General features: G+C 40.5%; 1 protein-coding gene across 11 annotated transcripts in view; it reads right to left on the bottom strand.

Annotated features, from left to right (window-relative positions):
• The window catches only part of gphnb (gephyrin b), an 85,304-nt gene extending 64,811 nt beyond the window's left edge, over positions 1-20,493 (bottom strand). For 5 of the 11 annotated variants that reach the window (XM_016668500.1, XM_016668535.1, XM_016668539.1 and 2 more), the window contains exon 1: positions 20,339-20,493. In XM_016668500.1, coding sequence (XP_016523986.1) covers positions 20,339-20,402 — 64 coding nt within the window. In that variant the 5' untranslated portion in view covers positions 20,403-20,493. The remainder of the gene's footprint in view (positions 1-20,338) is intronic. The other 6 variants (XM_016668512.1, XM_007545462.2, XM_007545469.2 and 3 more) reach the window with 3 other exon arrangements.
• Between the last annotated feature and the right edge of the window lie 211 nt (positions 20,494-20,704).

The raw sequence follows: 20,704 nt of genomic DNA, 5'->3' as shown, positions 1-20,704 counted from the left end.
TGATCCAGAACGCTGCTGCTCGCATTCTCACTAAAACCAGGAAAATGGAGCAAATCAGTACAGTTTTAAAGTCCTTACACTGGCTCCCTGTAGATCAGAGAAAAGACTTCAAAATACTCCACTTCGCCAATCAATGATTGAATGACTTAGCACCAAAATACGTTAAAGATCTGTTGCTGTTGTATCAACTCTGCAGACCACTCAGGTCTTCTGATTCTGGTCTGATCTTCATCCCCAGAACCAGAACCAAGCTTGCAGAAGCAGCATTCAGCTTCTATGCACCACAAATCTGGAAGCTGAAAGATTTTTTTTTATGAAGCTTAAAATCCACCCGTTTAGAGTTGCCTTTGATTAGTAGACAGTGAAACATTGATCAAGATATTTGATGTGAATTTGCTTGATGACATTGATAATGACATTTGACAAAATTTAATGTTTATTGCTTGTTTCATAATTGATGACTGTATCATGTTTTATAATGTAAAGCACTTTGAGGTGCCTGGTTGCTGAAATGTGCCATACAAATTAGCTTGGCCAGACTTATTTGATCTCTCCAGTGCTTTCAACACCTTCCAGGCAGGACTGCTTAGGGACAAGATGGAGATGTCTGGAGTGGACAACCACTTGTTGCAGTGGATCCCGGACAACCTCACTAACCGTCCACACTCCACAGTCTGTGAGGACACAGGGAACTGTGGTGGCAACATACCTCTTCATCCTTTACACTGCAGACTTCTCCCCACGCTGCCATCTACACACTATGACTCTGTCATAGTGGGCCTCATCACAGGTGAGAATGACTCACAGTATAGACAGTAAACACAAGACTTTGCAGACTGGTGCAAGCAGAACCACCTCCTGATCAACGCTGCTAAAACCAAGAGGCTGATAGTGGATTTCTGTAGATGCAGACCCACCTCCATGACACTGGCGAACATCCAGGGTGGGGACGTGCACAAGTAGACACTAGGAGGTGCTAGAGCACCTGCCTTTTCTTTTCTGATCAAAACATTGTCTTTCCGACATCTTTTTTTTAAAGGTTTTATTGGCTCTAGTGGCCTTTATTTGATAGTTAATTGACAGGAACGTTGGTAATGAGAGAGGGGGGAAAGACATGTGGCAAAGGTCGCCAGGCCAGGAATCAAACCTACAAAGGCCACGTCGAGGACTAAGGCCTCCATACATGGGTTGTGCTTAACCCCTGCGCCACCACAGCACACCCTCTGACATCTTTTTTTTTGACAATGTATTGTGTGTTGCCCAAGATAGCATATGGCTATTGATTTTAACATAGAAATCAATAGTATATAGACATCATCTCCAAGCTGTTCCTGTAAAAAGTCTAATTCTACTAAGGTAGTCGGTGGATCCATGTGCCGCACAAGATGCCCTTTTTTCCCCCCCACACGAGCACATGTCCCACAAAATGTCTGTGCACGGCACTGGTCCTGGGAGTGGACATTGAGACTGTGGACTCTTCTGGGCACCTGGGTGTTCACCTGAACAATAAACTGGACTGGACTCACAATGCTGATCCTCTTTACAGGACGGGTCAGAAGAGGCCGACTCTGAGAGGGGACACTGTGCAACGCAACAACTGACTGTAACATTTTGTCCCATATGCTAAGAAACACTGACTTGCCTTTCACATTTTCTCCTCGGGAAGCCCCCTCATTTACAAGTACATCAGTGTAAGCAAGTTTGTTTAGGATTTTGTAGCTGTTCAAGTGATCCGACACAGACGATGTGAACAACAACAGAACCGGCTATGCATACTGACTCTACTGCAAACTGCTGCTGCCACTTGCTGTCCTGCTTGGCAACACAAATCTCATTCAAGCATCACTGCAACTGCTCCGTAAGACTGCTACCGTTACATTTCTTAATTTTCACTGGCCTGCAGAATTGTGCAGCTCAAAAACATTTTTAAAAGTCAAAATGACTAAAGTTGTTTTAGGCTCACTGAAAAACAAACAAATGAGTTTACCCAAATGTGTGTGTGTTGGGTGGGGGAGGGAATTAATAAGCTATACACCATTCTCGCATTTGAAGCAAATTTGGTTGAAAGCAGCTCTATTGATTTCAACAGAAATGCTTACATTAGCATCTATAGCTGCACATTTTTGACTCTTCCTTCCTTTCTCTCTCCTCTCTGCCTCCATTTCCCTTCTTTCCAAGCCTCTTCCACCCACCTTCTCCTCCTACTCCCGCATCCTTCCCTTCCAAGCTGCTGATGCAGGGAAACCCAGGGCTGCACCAGCTAGAGGTTCCAGTTAAACAAGCAGTGTAAATCTGCATGGTAACACAAAAGTCATTCGTTATGTGTCACTCAAAAAAAACAAAAAACAAAACAAAACAAAAAAAAAAAGAGATGGAAGGTTGGAAACTGACCAGGGATTGTAAAGGATAGTTATTGGCTAATATTAACAATGTGTCTCTTTATCTTAGCCATTGCTGAGGTCTAATCAGATCTGGTATCAATTGTCTTTATAAAGAAAGTTATGGGTTATGGTGCAACTGCAGTCAGTGTTGCAGGTCAAGATTAGGCTGACAGATAGCGCTCCAGAATCAAAGTAAAGTCACACATTTATGCTGAGTTATTACATTATTTGATGGTCAGAAGAAAAAAAAAGCACATCTTGAGCCGAACCCTGATAGAGACAAACGCGTCTCAAGAGATTTACCTGTCAAACTGATTTCTAGGGCACCCGACAAGACCATATTGTAAGTGACACATTGTTCAGTAAGTGGAAAGTTAATTTAAACTGCACCCCCATGGGGTCCCCATGTGGCAAAGATGGCAGCCTCATCATCGTCTGGCCCACTGTCTGCCTCCCTCCCATGACTAGCCTCCATTCTCTGCCCACAAATCCCATTTTATTGCCAGGCCGACTTCTGAAAAGGCGAATCGAAAGCCTGATCAGCACAGCTGCGACTCCGGCAAATTGTGTCCACAATCATCGGGAAATCAGCGGACAAGCACAGTGGAGCCCAAAAAGTGTACAGCACCAAATTTTAAAGTAATAAGCTCAAGGTCCAGCGATCATTCAGCGGAGGGAAAGCAGATTTTGATACCAGTTCTAAAAAGGTGGAAAAAAAAATTCACAACAGAAAAAGACACCTAAACAAAAGTGATTGGATGCTGGCCAAACAGCCAAGTTTGTGATGACAACACTGAGTCAAGGCAAATATTTTTAGAGCTCTGCCTCAGTTGATGCTGAGATTATTATAGTCAAGTACAAATTTGAATTGCTTTTTCTACATAGCCCTAAGAAGCAACTCAAAAAAGGCTGTGCAAATTAATTTAGCGCCAAGATTAACTCATTGATAGTTATTAGCTACTATTAGTTACTACTGCATGACGGCTCATGCAGTAGTATGACAAATCATGGAACCACTTAGCTTTTCAAATACTCACTTGTTCTGTAAACAAGTGAATATTTGAACATTATATTTAACATTATATTTACATGTTAAAAGTAAATATAGTGAGTTTATTTGGTTTACTGTGGACTCTTGAGTAGTGCAATATTTTAATGGCTAAAACCAGACAGATAAACTAATCAGTTGAAGTCTCCAATGTACTTTACTTCTATATACATTCACCATCATCACTACAAAGACGAAATAAATCTTGTTAAAAAGTCAAGACAATCACCACTGATCATTTGTAATTACGGTTTTTCTCGTTGACTTTTAAAAACACGGTCCAAGGAAAGCTGGTAGAACAACTTACTAAGGGGTAAATTAAAAAACAGCAATAGGATAAAAATGCAGACACACTTCCATTAATCCATGACTGATACCTGGCTCACATAAACAGAGATGCCCACTCACACATATGCAGGAAGGGCCCCATGCGGAGTTGTACTAATGATGAAGCCTGTAAGCAGCTGCCTTCATTACATTCAAACCTCTGGACGGTGTCTGCAATTACATTCCAGCTTCCCACTATCAGAGCTCGCCCATGTTCACACGCACACACACACACACACATACACACGTTTGGTTAATATACGATGGCAACAAACACCCTTCTGACTCCATCTGTACATCCTCTGTAAAGTGCGATACAGAGCACACATGAGCATGCATCGTACATTTCTGCATTCAGGGATCCATTTTAGGAGCAGAAATTCAAGATACTTCTGAATCAAATCTAAAAATATTTTAGATTACCTTCAAATAATTTATGTTAATCTTTCAAGCTGCAAGGTCCGCAGTTGAAAATGATTCTCACTGTGGATTAATCTACTTGCTACATTAGTTACTACTCATTTTAGATGCCCACATCCCATCAGGCTCAGTGTGACCTTCAGCTCATGGAGCTTTTTTTTTCTTCCATTTTTAGGAACATTTTACTTCGTCTTGGAAAGAGCCACACAAACATACGTCTTTTCACCTTTCCTGTAATTTACGTGTCATTTTTTTAAGTTCGAGAAGATGTAGTTTTTCTGTCTAATCAAATCTTCAATATGTTCCATCCGTGATCTTTACATTTATTAAAGAACGGCTGCCATTATTTGATCACTTTTTTCCCCTGACAAATTCACTATAAGCTTGTGATATTTCCAAAGAGATGTTTTAGTTGGAATACAATTCTAGTTTTATTTAGGTGGCAGAAGGCACAAAGTTACACCAGACAATTTTTATTGCTTGATGTTATCATGGACAATTTAATCATAAACATTATTTCAAATCAGCAGTGAAGACAGCCAAACCGTTATTGCATTTGCAGGTTTTTTTGCATATCAGTGAGATTAAGGCTATCGAATCTTATAATATCACTATTTGCAGGTCTTTGAGTTTGGAATAATCAGATAATTTGTTTTCTGGTTTTAGTTGTATGCACAGATTTGTGTGCCTGAACTCTGACTTTTGTTTTTTTATACTCCATTGTTTGCTATTATTTACACAAGCAATGTTTTAATCAATTCAGTCGTATGATTTTGGTGAATATTGTAGAGTTTAGTGCTGAACAAAAACTGAGCTACATGCATTTCTCCCAATATATATATTTTTTTTATAAAGTTTGTGACATTTTGAACTATAACTAAAGATTAGGGTGATGGAAAGGAGGCTTTCCAATCTCAAAGGACAAATCACAGAAATAACATCCAAACGTCTGAATACAAAATCTCATTAGCATGACTGCTGTAATCATGCTAATGATTAGTAGTCAGCTGAAAAAAGAAATTTTCCAGCTAATTACTAAGAAATATATTGACTTGTAATGTTTTAATTTAAATTGTAAACATATTTCAAATCCCATATTTTCTTTTACTCCTTTTACATTTTTTGTTACCTTTTGGGAGGTAACGCATCTCACTTCCCAGTAAAAAGTCTACTTCTACTATTATTTTAAATTCAAAACTCCAAAGGGTATGAGTATTTACAGTAGAGTAGTGGCCTCCTTAACTTGCTATAAGTTTAAGGAATGTTGATTTCTACAACAACTTTAGTACTTTTTTATTCACTTGTTTATAAAATGTAGAGCTGGAAGAAAACTTTGCTACAGTGAAAAACTCAGTCAAGACTAAACATTTTCTTGGATATAATTGTTTACACAATTAACAGTGTACATTTGTGACATGAACTGATCGTATATCTGTTTTCGTATTTAATTCATTTCATCTGAATATGTTTGAATTTGGAAATGTCGGATTATGAACATCTCAAATTGAACTGAAACGAGTCAAAAGTGCTCAGATTCATTTCATTGACCATTTTTGTTTAAATAAAAATAAGAACTGAACGGGTTATTTAGCTGAACAGAGTTAATGTTAAAGAAACTCCCTGACTCACTGTTACCAATGTTTGCAGCCATGTGCTTGGATTGAAAAACCACCTGTCAGCTCTGTTGTACGCTTATAAATGATGCAAAAAGCAATAAATCTATCAAGTCATGATAGTCAAGCAGGTTGTCTTGAGTGTGTGTGCAGATTGCTTTGAAATGTGCGAGTGTGTGGGTGGGTGTCAATTAACATTTGATTCCCAGCTACCATATTCTAAAAGGGTTTTGTAGTAGAAACAGAAAAGGTGTGATGCTAAATAATAGAGAAGCAGAATGAGAGAGAAGACTGAACAAATGCACAAATACACACACATTACCAGATTTGGCCATCAAGCACACCTTGTTAGAAAAAAGCTGGCCTCTTCAATTATTCACGTGCACATGGGCCTATAATACACCTCACTGTTTCTCCTGGTGAAATGGAGTGAGCTGACCAAAGAGAGACGGCAAAGGTATATATAAAAAAAATGGCAAGAGAGAGAGCTGAGGAGACCCGGACAAATATAGAGTGTGAGAAGAGGAGATATGGTCTAAAAGGAAAATGTGATACAAGTGGGAGAGTGACTGAGCCTGTGATGTTTATTTCTGAAGCTCTGAGCCTTATAACACTTGCCAAGCGTCAGATATCATTGCCTTGCATCTGATTAACCACACTGCTAAATGAAAATACGGTGTTTCAAAAAAAAAACAACAACAAAAAAAACACTTGTCAAACTGCAGGTGTGGCCTGGTCTTCTTCTAAAATTGTGGGATTTGAACAGAGGAGACCAACATTTATCTTTACTCCAACAAACACTTCAGGTGGATTTCGGCCTGAGCGCAAGAAAAATCATCTCATGATGTCCGGTAAGTAAGGTGGACGATCTGTGAGGCTGGGGGACTGGAAATAAAAACGGGCCATCGATATGTCAGCAGAATAACATCTAAACACAAATTACAACTTTTTGTCCAAAGACCTAAAGCCATGTCGGGTCCGCAGAAGCAAGCATCTGCAAGCAACCTTGTGCAAAGAGAGACATGACCAAAGATCCTAATCTCTGTAAGCATGTTATGCATTATCCTATTGCTATTGCTAAGTGGACTCTATTCTAAATGTTTTACACTTGCATTGGTAATGTCAAAACCATGAAACAAATCAGATGACGAAGGGACCCCGAAGCAAAACACATCAATCAGTATATCACGCCTCAGCATGACTGGTCTTGTGGCCTTAGGAGGGGCAGAAGTGTGGGGGAAGGAGGGAGTTTTGTTCAAGCGACAAGTCAACGGCCATCCCAGAAGTCTGTCGAAGACGATGTAGAGGGGCAGTTTCCACAAGCGAGTGCCACAGCTTTCCAGTTTCACACCTTCACCTTGTTTTTGTCAACTGCAAAACATAATATGTATAAATCAAGATTGTCAGAGGAAATCTCAATGTGTGCAGCATTGCAATTGCGACTGCTTGCTGGTATGCAATATTTATTAGACCTTTTCATTTTAAGCACCACACATTCACACTCTGGGCGTTAGGAATATCGCTTGACTTTTGGATGGACCTTCACTGCCCTTGATGTTCACAACTTGCATACAAATTTTAGGGGCAGAGCTGCTGAGCTTACAGACAGTGGTGGGACCATGGTGATAATGGAGAAAGAGAGAGAGAGACAGAGATTAGTGAGAAAAATATTTGACTAGTTATAATGAATCAAATATTAACAAATTTTGAAAATTGAAAGTTTACGCAATATTATGCAACCACATTCAGTTTATTTTCATGATGGTGTATGGCGCCGTTTCATAAGCAATTTTGATTTGATTGTTATTGCATTTCCCAAGACATCTCAAGCACTCTCCAGCATTACTGTAATTTCCTGAGTCTGTTTACCGATTCCAGGCAAAGGACAGTATTTATTTTATTTGATGAGAAATTATTTAACAAATTCAATCAGCAAACACTAAAATTGGGTTCGAACCCCTGCTCTGTTTGTCTCAGTTGTCGTGTTTTTGGGCAGGACACTTCACCAGCGTCTTGCCTGCTGGTGGTGGTCAGAGGGGCCCGGTGGCGCCGGTGCATGGCAGCCTCATTCCTGTCAGACTGGCCAGGGCAGCTGTGGCTACCATGTAGCATGCCATCATCAGCGTGTGAATGCGTGCGTGGACTAAATGTGGTGTGAAGTGTTTGGGGTGCTCTGACTTGATAAAGCACTACGCAAATACAGGCTATTTAACATTTAACTCAATCATGGAAACGACGGGACACCCTCCACACCCTAACTATGCTTAAAAATCCTGTTTATTTAGGTATAATCAGAGGCAGCCCAGGACATCAGCCTGACTTACTGTGGTGCAAATCAAGCTGCAACTCTGATTACACAGAATTACACTTGCCCAGATTTTGCTTTTTAATAATTAAAGCCAATCTTGCAATCTTATGAACATTCGATTGCTTATTTTATAAAAACAGAACTTTTCCACTTGCACTGAGATTCAGACTAACAGGGTGACGTGTGAGTAAGCATCACCTTGCATATCAGACAACTAAAATGGATATAAATCCAGTGCACAGAAACCACTTTCAAGTCAATAATCATTCCAGTAATGTTAATTATGCGAGTACTGCATTGCACAATATGTGCTTAGATCACAACAAGCAGAGCATTGAAAATTAGCTTGCACAATGAACTCAAACAGGCAAAAATGATAAGTGATGTCAAAAAGGTTAATGTCTGGTGCTAATGATTGGCTGCATCTGGTTTGTAGTGTTGGTTCTCTTGTTCTGTAGATGTAGCTCTGTGTAACCCAGTTGCAGACATGCGTTATATTTAATGATAAAAATGTTAAAGGACGGATGAAACGGTATTTTAGTAAAGTGCAGACAATGTAAGTTCCTGGATGTGAATTGAAAATATTGCACCTAAAATTCCATGTATTTTGCCATGTCGTCTTCAATGTCTTTGTTTTGTTGGTTTGTTTTGTTCTGTTTCATTTTTATTAATTTTCTGTAAACTGTTTTAGAAATGTAACTCGTGTGTGTGTGTGTGGACCACTGTAAGAATAGTGGCAGCATTGCTGTGGCTAAACATGGATGATAAATAAACTAAACCCACAAATCGTATTATTAGTGCTATATTTAACCTAGCTGACATTGTGTTTGTTTCAGAGCCCTGTTAGACAAAAGCCAAAAATAAAATAAAATAAAATAAAATAAAATAAAATAAAATAGGAAGACAGCATCCTGATGAATTTGTGGTGATTTTTTTTTTGTCTCACTTTTCTTTACTTGTGCATCTTTTTTTTTTCCTATGTCACTCTAACACCTGAAGCCAGGATCCAGGAGCTAGTGGACCTTTAGGGTGACTCATCAGTTAAAATCTCTACAGTATCTTTATCTCAATCTCTATCACCACCACTCAACGGTTTCTCTTTTGACACAGGTTATCACAAGGGACCTGCCAGAAAGGAGGGAGAAATTATGTGTTGCCATTTAATAGTAAAGTCGGTTATTTTGTATCCTAATTATAGGAAACTAAAAAACAGGCAAGAGGGATCTGGGATAACTTGTCCTTTAGCCAATTCATATCAAGATATTGCAATTTTAACCCAAGACAGGGTAATTTAATATCTTAAAGTCATCTTGAGTACATTTCTAAATTTACACACCTATATTTGCACTTGTTTGTCGTATTATTCCAGCAAACATTCCCACACAGTCTGGGAAGAGCTCTCCAGCCAGCCCTGATAGACCCCCATCACTGAACATTCGACAAGAGCCTGCAGGAGACTCCTAAACTTGTCCGTCACATACCCTCTGCCTCTTGTTCAATCTCGCAACTACAACCAAAGACCATTTAGTCCACAATGATCATTTCTATTAAAGCAGATAGAAAACGAGTGAAACACAGGGACAGAGATGGCATGTTAAAAAAAGGAATGACTCCTTTTAGCCAAACACACATTTACCCACTCCACTTCCCAGCTAAACACTGAAAATAATTCCTTTGCAGTCGGGGCTTAATTCACATTCTGTGTCCATGTCTCTGATCCCAGATTGTCTATTCTGGTCATGTGGTTCACATGCCTTACTGCTGTCCACTGTGACAGCTGTGAGTGAGTGTGTGTGTGTGGGAGTGCTTGATACAGAGAGGACGAAGGAATAAAGTTAAATTAAACAAGGGTCTGCTTGTGTTTTCATTTCAGCACACGCCCCACCCAAAAGAAAAATAAATCCCCCTACAGCTGCAGGCAAACAAAAGTCAGTTAGCAAGATGGTCCGTGATGAACTAAAATACAACACCCTCTGGAAATCTTTGACATTTTCTCACATATAACACCAAACACCATTTTATTCTAATTTGATATAAAAGAGAAGTTTAAGATAACTGTAGTCAAAAAATTATGAAGAGGAAGAAACAAGATTTTAATAGTGGACAAGTTGGGCCATAAATTCTCAGCTGAATTTCAGTCTGGTCTTTGACTGGACCATTGTAATACACATATGCTCTAAAAACAAAACTACAATTCATTTGTAATACTGTAGTTAATGGGTGCCCTGCACCCTTCAAAATGTTTTCTACCACTACTTACTGTCCTGTGTTTAGCTCAGTTCTTCCCCAAAAATTTCAACCAGAAGAAACCCCTCAGCATGATACTACCACCTCCATGTTTTACCATAGTCTGCTTGTAAACCAAAAAGTTGCATTTTGGTTTTGTCTGACTAGAGCACCCTCTCTACTGTCTATGGTGTTCCATAAATGGAATAATCTTTTATGGCTTTCTTTCAACAATAACTTTATCATAAAGCTGTCAACAGATTCTCCCACCTGAGCTGTGGACCTATGCAGATCCTCCAAAATTGCTATGGCTGTCTCTCTGACCCTCCCCATCACTTTTGGGTGAGTTCTTGGTTTCAGTCTGGTTTGGATGTCAGACTAAAGAGTACTATGTGAGATGTTCAAAACTTAAAAAAGGGAAACATGAGAAATAAGCGAATGCCTAGATTGTCATGTCTCTTTCCATTTTAGCGCCTCGGTTTCAAGCGTATCCCTCTCAAACTAGCATATTGCTGAGCAGATGCCCACAGATCATTACAAGACATCACCCAGTAGCGGCACAGCAAGGACTCCAACACACTTAGACACAGACAGTTGGGTCAAAGCAGGAAAACGAAGAGTAAAAATCGTGTTAGTGTGTAGTCACATGCCCAGGGCTCACTGATTCTCATCCAACAGCCATCACCAGTGAACCGAAAGGTAACATTTATATTCTTTTTTTTTTTATTTGTGATGTCACCTTTGTCAGCATATTACATTTGTCCCTCTCAGAGCCAGCAGAGTAGAAAACAGGGAAGGATAATAATGCTTTGTTGCTAATGCAAGCAGAGACACACCAGTGGCCATGAGGGAGTAAGTCCTTACTTATTTTAATGTCTGCTTTGTAGTTTAGTGGTGTATTTTTGGCGTCCCCTGTGGAGGCGTGGGGAAAGTAGGCATTGTAACATAACAAATGCACTGAGATTGAGGAGAAAATGTTGGGTTTTTTTAAAATATATTTTTTATGACGAGGTACTTAAAATACTGTTGAACACAGAACATGAATTCCTCCAGAAAACGGTATGTAATGTCATCTCTTAAATGGGAGGGTGTATATTTCCCACTAGGGCTGGGAAATACATGTCCTCGTAATATCCCAGTATTAATAAAACTATTCTGCCTCTGCTGGTAACTTTATACGTCTTCCATCTATGCACTGGCAAATATTTTACCGCCCAAGAAGGATTCGGGAGGGCAAGCTGATCCAAGATGATGCTGGGAGAAAAAAAGTGAACCACCTATTGTAAACAACCAGTTTCCGAATTATGGGCAACTTAAAAGTGCCATCTAATTTAGGCATGTGGGCATTTAAAGCAAAGCCAGGGCATGGTGGGGAAAAAAATAACCATGCAAGTGTGGCAACAGCATGAATTTATTATTTTCTTTCCAGCAAATAATTGGAAAATCTCTCCAAAAATGGCCATGAAAGTTCCTATTTAGTTGCAATGTAGTTGGAAAAAAAGTGTCAAAAAAAAAGCTCAATTAATTTCAAAATGTAACTATCAGTTTTTGTGATGGAAAAGTTTGTTTTTTTTTACCGTTCATTTGTCCCCCCCAGTTTAAAACGTCTAATTCTCATGACTTCTTATTTGTGTCATATTTTCAGGTACAAAAGGAAAATAGGAACGAATCCCTTTAAGACCACCTATAAGCCAAACTTTTATTTTCCCACTAATTCCAGTGTAAGAGAATAAAGAGATTTTAAATACTTTTAAGGGTAGCCCAGTAAGTTGGCAGAAGTAATTTGCAGCAAAAGGCACAAATGAAATGATGATTGCTAACAGATGGTCCTTCCTTTTATTTAATTTAGCCATTATTCTAGTACTCATTTACAGGATATAACGGCTTTTATATTTTACCATAAATCGGAAATATAGGATCTCCATGTTCACGCAAGACTTTGCGATGCAAAAGGCAAACACAGAAACAGAACTGAAGTTTCGAAAAGGATACGACTGAAAAACACAACCACAAAGGTGTAAAATGTCCAAGAATTTGGAGAATTTTGCTTGCATCCATTTTAACTTCATTATTTGCACCTTCCACAAGTGAAAGAGGTTTCAGTATCAAGCAGCTGATATTGAGTAAACCCTCAAAACTTCCAATTCATCAAGACTAAAGAGAAACAGAAATGCATTCCCATTCCTGTTGAAATATAAAATTTTTCTTTTCCCTAATTTGGGATTTCTGGGGAGAAGTCTGAGCTCACCCATAAATCCCATTGACACTGAAAGGTTATACACACCTTTACCTCCTACAGTACTTCCCATTATTCCTATCATTAATAATTTGGTCCCTCAAGCGAGTTTTAGGTCTGCCCTGGGGTCTCCTTCCAACATGTTCAGAACATTCCCCAAAGGAAGCATCCAGGGGGGCATCCTAACCTCAAAGGACTCTTTTAGCTGGCTTTGGTTACACTGGGACAGGAAGAGTGTCCAGATTCAAGATACTCTGCCTAGCAATCCAACTTTTAGCTTCTCCAGTCGGCTTCTTCCGTACACGTGCATTTTTAGTAATCTCAACACAAATCAAGGTGTTAAATTATATGAAAAATCAACCTGCAACAGAACACTCACGCGTGTAGTTTCACATACATGTTTGCAAGCCCATCTGTAAACAAACGTACTTTGACACCGTATAACCGTATAAAGTGACAACGTATTCGGGGACGCGTGACTGCAAACAAAGAGGGACTGAATGCAGCTATTTTGGGAAGACTCAATGCCACAACTGACAGACGTGTATGTTTGGGAAAACCATCCGCACATTCTCTGTCTCACTTGTTGCAAATAAGGGAGACGCATAAAAAACTGAGAAAGAGAGAGAGAAACAGAAATGAGGATGGACCTGATACAGAGAAAAAAAAGAAAATGATCTGAACCGTTTGTCGCATGATCTAGTTTCCCTGTCCTCTTCAGAAGTTGGCTGGCAAGAGGATATCTGAGTCTCTTTGAGGAAAGCCTAAAGCTAACCCACACACACACTCAGCATTCGGCATCAATGGAGCTTTCTATGGTCAGTGAGTTACACCACACATTCTAGAGCAACCATAGCTGTGCATGGAGCGCTGCTGTTTTAATTTTGCCATATGGCATCAATCCACATACAAGATGGAAATTATACAGACTTAAATGTTGCTTTTTGATAAGCTATTAAAGACGTGTATTACATTACACGCATCTGTAATGCATTGCAAAAATATTAGATACCCTTTAAACTCTTCTAATGATGATACTTACATCCAATGTAATTATATTATGTTGGGATTTGATTAATAACATAGAAAAACTCTTAAAAGCATATTAAGCTTAGAAAAAAAGAAAAAAATCTGTTGAGAACGTAGATCAGTTTCAAAGTTGTGGCTCAGTTTGTGTTTGGTAGAAACTAATCATTTTTGTTTAATTTATCCAGCAGTGAACAAAGAATTAGTTTGATTGTATCATCTTCAAAGAGTGGCTAGTATAAAACTAAAGTGGAGATTTTTATTTAGTTTTATTTTATTTTTGGTTAATCAAATATAAGCAGTGATAGCCAAATCCACGGATCATTTTCAGGGAATTTTGGAATAAGACTATGCTACTTTAGAATACAAAATATCTATATTGTTTGGGAGTTGTTATAGATAATGCAACATATGAGTAGTCCCTATCCGCTCTTTAAATGCTCAGTTGTTGGATTATCCTCTTTCTTCTCAGGGAGTGCCATCAACATGTCTGCTACCATGCAGCATTTTAGGCCCATTGAGTGATACGACACGCAGCAGGATGTGGAACTTAGCAATTTTTTCTTCACTACCAGGGGTGTTTATATTCAGCTAAAGTTGTTTCTGTTGAGTAATTAAGTTAAGTGTTGAAAAAAGCTGACAAACTCTTGGTTCAGACCTGTCTTTTTTTTTTTTTTACTCAATCCTCACTCTAGCTGAATAAGGAACCTTAATGCTCCTCATAAAAAGATTTTCTAAGGAACAATTTGGTATTGCTTTCTGAAGCTGCACAATGAACAGTAGCACTAGTGGACTCGGTTCTGCACAAAAATGGTGGACCTGTTTAGCTTAAGCAATGCTGTATTCGTTCAGTACCAATCATTTCCGGTATGTAATGTGTTTAGTGTCGCTCATAGAAGATGTGCATTTGTGGAACGCACAACAGGTGCTCATGCATCAAGTCTTAGACAAAAAGAAAAACAAAAACAAAACAAAAAAAACATGCATTTTACAAACGAGGTAAAATAAGAGGGGGCTGCACAGTGGCGCAGTTGGTAGAGCTATTGCCTTGCAGCAAGAAGGCTCTGGGTTCAATTCCCAGCCCCGGTCTTTCTGCATGTTCTCCTGCATGGGTTTTCTCCGGGTACTCCGGTTTCCTCCCACAGTCCAAAAACATGTCAGGTTAATTGACCTCTCCAAATTGCCCCTAGCTGTGAGTGTGTATGCATGGTTGTTTGTCTCTGTGTTGCCCTGCGACAGACTGGCAACCTGTCCAGGATGTACCCCGCCTCTCACCCGGAACGATAGCTGGAGATAGGCACCAGCACCCCTCCCAACCCCACTGAGGGACAAGGGTGTAAAGAAAATGGATGGATGGTAAAATAAGAGATTTTTTTTTTGTGCCTATCACCGACACATTCAAAATGTAAAATTGTCACATTAAAAAATAAATTTAACATCATTGCAAGTTCAAAATGATTTTCACCATCAGTTGCAATATTTTGCAGTAACGCAATGTGGAGCCCATAAAGAATTTTTCAAGAACTGCATCTAAAAATCAATATGCATAACTCAGTGACACTGTTGGCTGAATCCTCAGACTGCGTAGGAACACAGAGAGATATACACAACATTCAAAAACACACAAGGATTTAAATACACTTCCTAACATGTGGAGCACAGCGTGAGAAGCCTCCATCGCCTTTACAAGAGAAGATTTATATGACATCTCTGACAAGTGACAGCATGTTCACCCCCAATTATCCTACCTCACGTTTCCCTGATTAATAAGCCCCGCCTCTTCTCCAGGCAAGCCACAAAATACATGCACACGTTAAATCCAGCTCCTTCCCACAGTGTAAAAGGTCTAAACACAGGTGTCTGTCTCCTGTCTAAATGGATGTGGAGCTAAGCGATGGAGGAAGGTGAGCCAAGGTCGCCGTCTCACCTTTGACCCCGGAGAGACGGATGATTGATCCAATCCTCTGAAGTTCATCAACATTCTGCTCACACAAACTCCCTTAATCGTAAAGTGACACCCCAGAAGGCTGAGCTTTGCTGCAATAACCAAATCGTCTTATCAGAATTGTCATCGTTCAGTTTTTCATGGTAAAGGTCAGATAAAATGTGCGTTGTGCACAGTTTTCCCCGAGTTTATTCCCTTGCTCCTTTGAAGCCGTTTCCCTGCCAATGCGAGCCCTCCTTCTCTTGCACATAGATATACATCAAAAAGACAAATAAGCCTGTCAGTTGTGTCTCTACGCATCTTCAACGTCGGCATATGTATGCAGGAATTGTCAACATGGCACAGTGAGATCAAGCTGGCAATCTGTCACAACGCAGGGGATACAGTTGAGGATTCCAAGTGACTGATGACACATGGAGACATTAACCCCCTCTGATGTGGTGGTGGGCCCTAATAGAAATGACGGGACATGACACCAATATATTCTGACCTCTAGATTCCCAATCATGCAGGTTTTGTTACTGCTAGCTGAGCTTTAGCGTAAAAAAAAAAGTGATTTGAAAATATTACAATGCAACAAAAAATATTAAAACTCAATATCCGTGTAATTTTAAATATTGCCGAAGACCCGTTTTTGAAGGCAGTACTTTGCAATACTACGCCTTTTAAAAGAATAAATAGCAATTTTAATATTATTTAGTGCAACATCAATAAATGGTCAACATTCAGCTGTGACTTAAATATGACATTAATTCAGTTCAACAGGTAATAAGGAATACTTCTTTCTTAAGAATGTAAACAATGATATGGAAATGTATTAAACAAGCTCTGCTTCATATTTGTCGTCGGTGATCAAAAGGAGTCAGTGGGTTAGGTTGCAGGTTCTAACAAGTTTCCGGTCAACTTTCCTTAAATTTTGGATTCATTTTGTTTGCAAATGTTGAAATGTGCAGTAACTACAACACGTTTAATTTTCCCCCCCATTGTTTTTATGTCAGACAAGTGATGTTCATTTCACCCATTTCACACCTTTGTAAGTTTGGGCATTCGATATTAGTAACAAGTAGCTAATATTTAAATAGATAACTTCAGGTATTCAGGCCCGGTTTAATATACTACTAGACAGCGTCAGGGGGGTGGTGGTGTTTTTCTGTTGGTCACAGAGAATAAGCTGAGCTCTGGTGGGATAATAACATGCCTGCCTGCCTTGGTGGAGGGGTCTCTCCTACTTGGTGCAGAGCGCTCTTTGCCTCATGCTGTGGCTCTTTGGGCAGGGGGCTGCTGTTCCTGTGCTTCCCTGACAACCTGCCTCTATGCAAGGCGTAGGGCTGCCCTGGAACGGCGTCTTGTGTCCGTCTACCTGGAGCTGCTGACGCCTTCCAGAGCCGAGTCTGCATGTCCTTTTGGTGGTGCGTGTTGCCAACTTTCTACTGTTTGACACCAACAACTATACACTTCCATGTGACAAACTAGCTCATTTACATTAACCCACCCCAAACACACCAAGGCAAGGCAATGACACGTAAATAATCTGAATTTTTGAAGGTCATACAAACACGGTTTATTATTACAGCAATTTGGCCTTCCTCCTTTGATGTTGGATTAAGTCTAGATTTAAAAAGACAATCGTACAATTAGGTTTCTATATTGAGATTTTTTTTTTAGTAAAGCAAAATTGTCCAGTCACATGTAAGCAACCAGCTTGTCTAAATGCCAAGATGTGTCGTGACCCTGTCGACTACAAGAGCTACAGTTTTAGAGCTGGATACCCTATATATCCAGCCATCATAATGTGGTTCCTGTCAATATTAGAGAGAAATCAGAGTCATCCACATTACCAGACAGTGGTTATAAGGTGATGGACATACGAAAGGTAATTTGGTGATTTGAGCTGCTTAACTTTGTAACTCAGCAAGTATGATGCTTTTTGTCTGCACTGCAGTGGTTTGAGAAGGAAAACAATTCCTCCTCAAACCAAAACAGCATATTTAGTCTGAGTTAACAAACTTGTTGCTTATTAGGCTTCACATTAAAAAGAAAAAAGGGACAGCACACTCTCCGGCCTCTTTATCAAGTACATCTTGCTAGTGCCTCGTTTGATCCCGTTTTCCCTTCAAAACCCTAATTTGCCTTTAATTACCCCAATTCTTCATGGTATGCATTCAACAGGTTGTTCTAAACATTCCCCAGAGATTTCGTTCTATAGGGACAAAGCAGCATTAAATAGTTGCTTCAGATTTGTTGGCTGAACATCTGTGATACAAATACACCATTTTACTACAGTCCAAAGGTGCGTGTTTCTACGGAAATCTGGGGTCTGTGGGGGCCATTGGAGTACAGTAAAAACATTGTCATGATCAGAAATCCAGCTTGAGATAATTTGAGCTTTGAAATACTGGAAATAGTCAGAAGATGGGAACAGTTTGGTCATAAAAGGATGAACGTGGTCACCAACAATACTCAAGTGGGCTGTGGCATTTCAGCAATCCTCAATTAGTACTGAGACACCATAAGTGTGCCAAAAAATATCTTCCACACTGATGCAGCACCACCACAAGCCTATACAGATGATAAAAAGCAAGCTGAAACCACCATCTTGATGGCATAGCTGAAATTGAGACTTGTTGGAGTGGGCAATCTGATATATTCTAACTTTGGTGGATGTGTCCAGCAGCACCAGTTTCCTTTTTCTAAGCTAACAAAGAACGGTAGCTGGTTTGGTCTTCAGCTTCTGCAGGTTTGATGTGGCGTAGCGTTGTTTATTGTAACAAGTGATTATTGAACCTGCTGCTGTCTTTCATCTGAAGTAAGTCTGCCCATTCTCCTCTAGCAACAACAAAAAAAAAGGCAATTTCATCTGCACAACAACAACTCACTGGAAATTCTCTGAACAAGAGAAATGGTTTGGTGAAAACAGAGAGAGAAAAAAAGCATACTGTGTCAGCAGCTTCTGAAACTGCCTGCCTGGCAACAATAACCATTCCACATTCAAAGTCACTTTAATAACATTTTTCCCTAATTTGGCAGCCTCATTTGAACTTGCGCAAGTCATCTTCACAATGTATGGATTCCATGTAATGGGCTGAGTCGCCATGTGTGCTAAAAGCACAAACATGCCAAACGACTAAAGTGGATGGTAAGTGTAGTTTAAGTAAACAACTCTACAATTCTAGTCTGTCAGATCTGAGCCCTTTTGACTTCAACTTAATTGTAGAAGTAAATTTTTTTTAAAAGACTAAATGCAGATCAAATCCACCATTCTCTTGAAGTGAAAGTGAAAATACAGCACAATTTTGTCAGATAAAAACAATATCCTTTAACATAAAATTAAAACCGAGTATTTAGAAAAGTGAAAAATTGCCCCGGCACCCCCCCCCCCCCAGGAAGTTCTGCCCAGGTTCTCATAAAACCTTGAGCCGGCTCTGAGTGCCGCACTGATTTGTGAGCGGCGCTGGATTTCAGCACCGCGGACAGCGCGCTCCCTCCTTCCAACGCGGCGTAGAGGAAAGGAGGGGGGGTGAGGAAGGAGACGAGTGGCTGTAGTGTTGACGGTAGTGGGGGTTTCCCTGGCAGATTTTAGTAGAGGGTCTTACACAGTGATTCCTACCACCTCCGCCTCCTCCTTTTGCGGATTTCCATATGGAGGGAATAGCCTACCTTATCCGTGTGTATGTGTGGAGGAGCAGAGAGGGGGAGGAGGGGGGGAGATCAGTGCGTGGCTTTCATGCAATATTGATCGACCCTGCCTCACACAGGATGGACAGAGAGGAAAGAAGCCGAGAGAAGAGGGAGAAGGGGAGGGAGAGGAGCGTATTTCTTTGGACAGCATTTATCATGTATCCACCCAAGCAGCACCATCACCTCCACCAAACCCCTCCCTCCTTACATTCCCCGCAAAATCTGTTTGATTTACTCGCCGATCATGACCGCAACCGCTGGATTCGCCTGATTGAGGCTCACGAGCATGACAAAGCAACACACACAAATGCACACACACACACACACACACACACACACACACACACACACACGCACGCAGATGTAAAGAATGGGAGACATGAAGGCCGGCGGCGACCAGCTCCAACACCATCCGCATAACGCTTCCAACATCGGAGACACGCCGTAAACTCGTTGGATTAAATAAGCATGCCAGGATTTACTGGCGTGCGGAACCTCATCAAGCCAAAGTTCTCCTTATTCACACAACATATGCAACATCCGATGTCTGTAAGCAGTTTTTTGTTTTTTTTAAAAGAGAGATTTTCCTCCAAACATCACGTCCTGCTCTTTGAAAAAAAAAAAAAAAAAAAAAAAAAAAAAAAAATCGCTGTGGTCGAATGTCAATAACTCAAATTCGAGCATCTTTATCACAACAAACCGTGAGCTGTAATATTTTTTTCCAGCTCTGACAAGCTGATAGAGACATGAATTATTCAGTACACATAAACTGTGCGCCTTTTCCCCAAGCAGAGGGGATGGGGAAGGTGGGGGGGGGGAAGCACGGCTGGAAAAGACATTTACAGTGCAAAACGCACGTCTACCGATTTAAATGCATGGGTGTCATGTATACAGGAAATATGAGAGGGAAAGGAAACAATCCAGGCTGTAAGCCTGCGTCGCCTCCAAGAGGATGCAAAAAAAAAAAAAACAGCGAGAGACGGAGACGCCGCCGCCGCCGCGCAAAGTAGGGAGAGAAAAAAAAAATCAGCAGACATCTGTAAAGATCAAGACAGACAAGCCGGCGTAAAATCAACCCAACGAAAGACGAGAGCGATGTGAAGGAACAGATTGGCGGCTGTGCCGTTTACCTGTCAGGACTCCGACCCGGATTTGGTGGTCGTGGTTCGTTAAAATCATCCCGTCTGACGCCATGTTCAGCAGCGCTGTCGCCCGCACCGAGAACTCACGGCAGGGCCCAGAGCCGATCTCATCGAACTCGGAAGAGTCGAGGGGAGGGGAGGATGAGGAGGATGAGGAGGGAGAGGAGGAAGAGGAGGAGAGAGGGCTGGAATACAGCAAAAAAAAAAAAATTCAGCCAGACGCGATGAGTAGAGAGCCGAGTGATCATTGGGACGCCAACAGAGAAGCAGGGCTGGATGCTGGGGCGGTTTAAAACCGCACGCATCACTCAGCTGGCCGGCTGCCATCATAGTAGTCTGTAGTTTTGATTAATT

The sequence above is a fragment of the Poecilia formosa genome, unplaced genomic scaffold (genome assembly GCF_000485575.1).
Source record: "Poecilia formosa unplaced genomic scaffold, Poecilia_formosa-5.1.2 Scaffold1, whole genome shotgun sequence".
NCBI lineage: Eukaryota > Metazoa > Chordata > Actinopteri > Cyprinodontiformes > Poeciliidae > Poecilia > Poecilia formosa.
The sequence above is the reverse complement of the archived record's forward strand: the minus strand, read 5'-3'. Positions and strand labels throughout refer to the sequence as shown.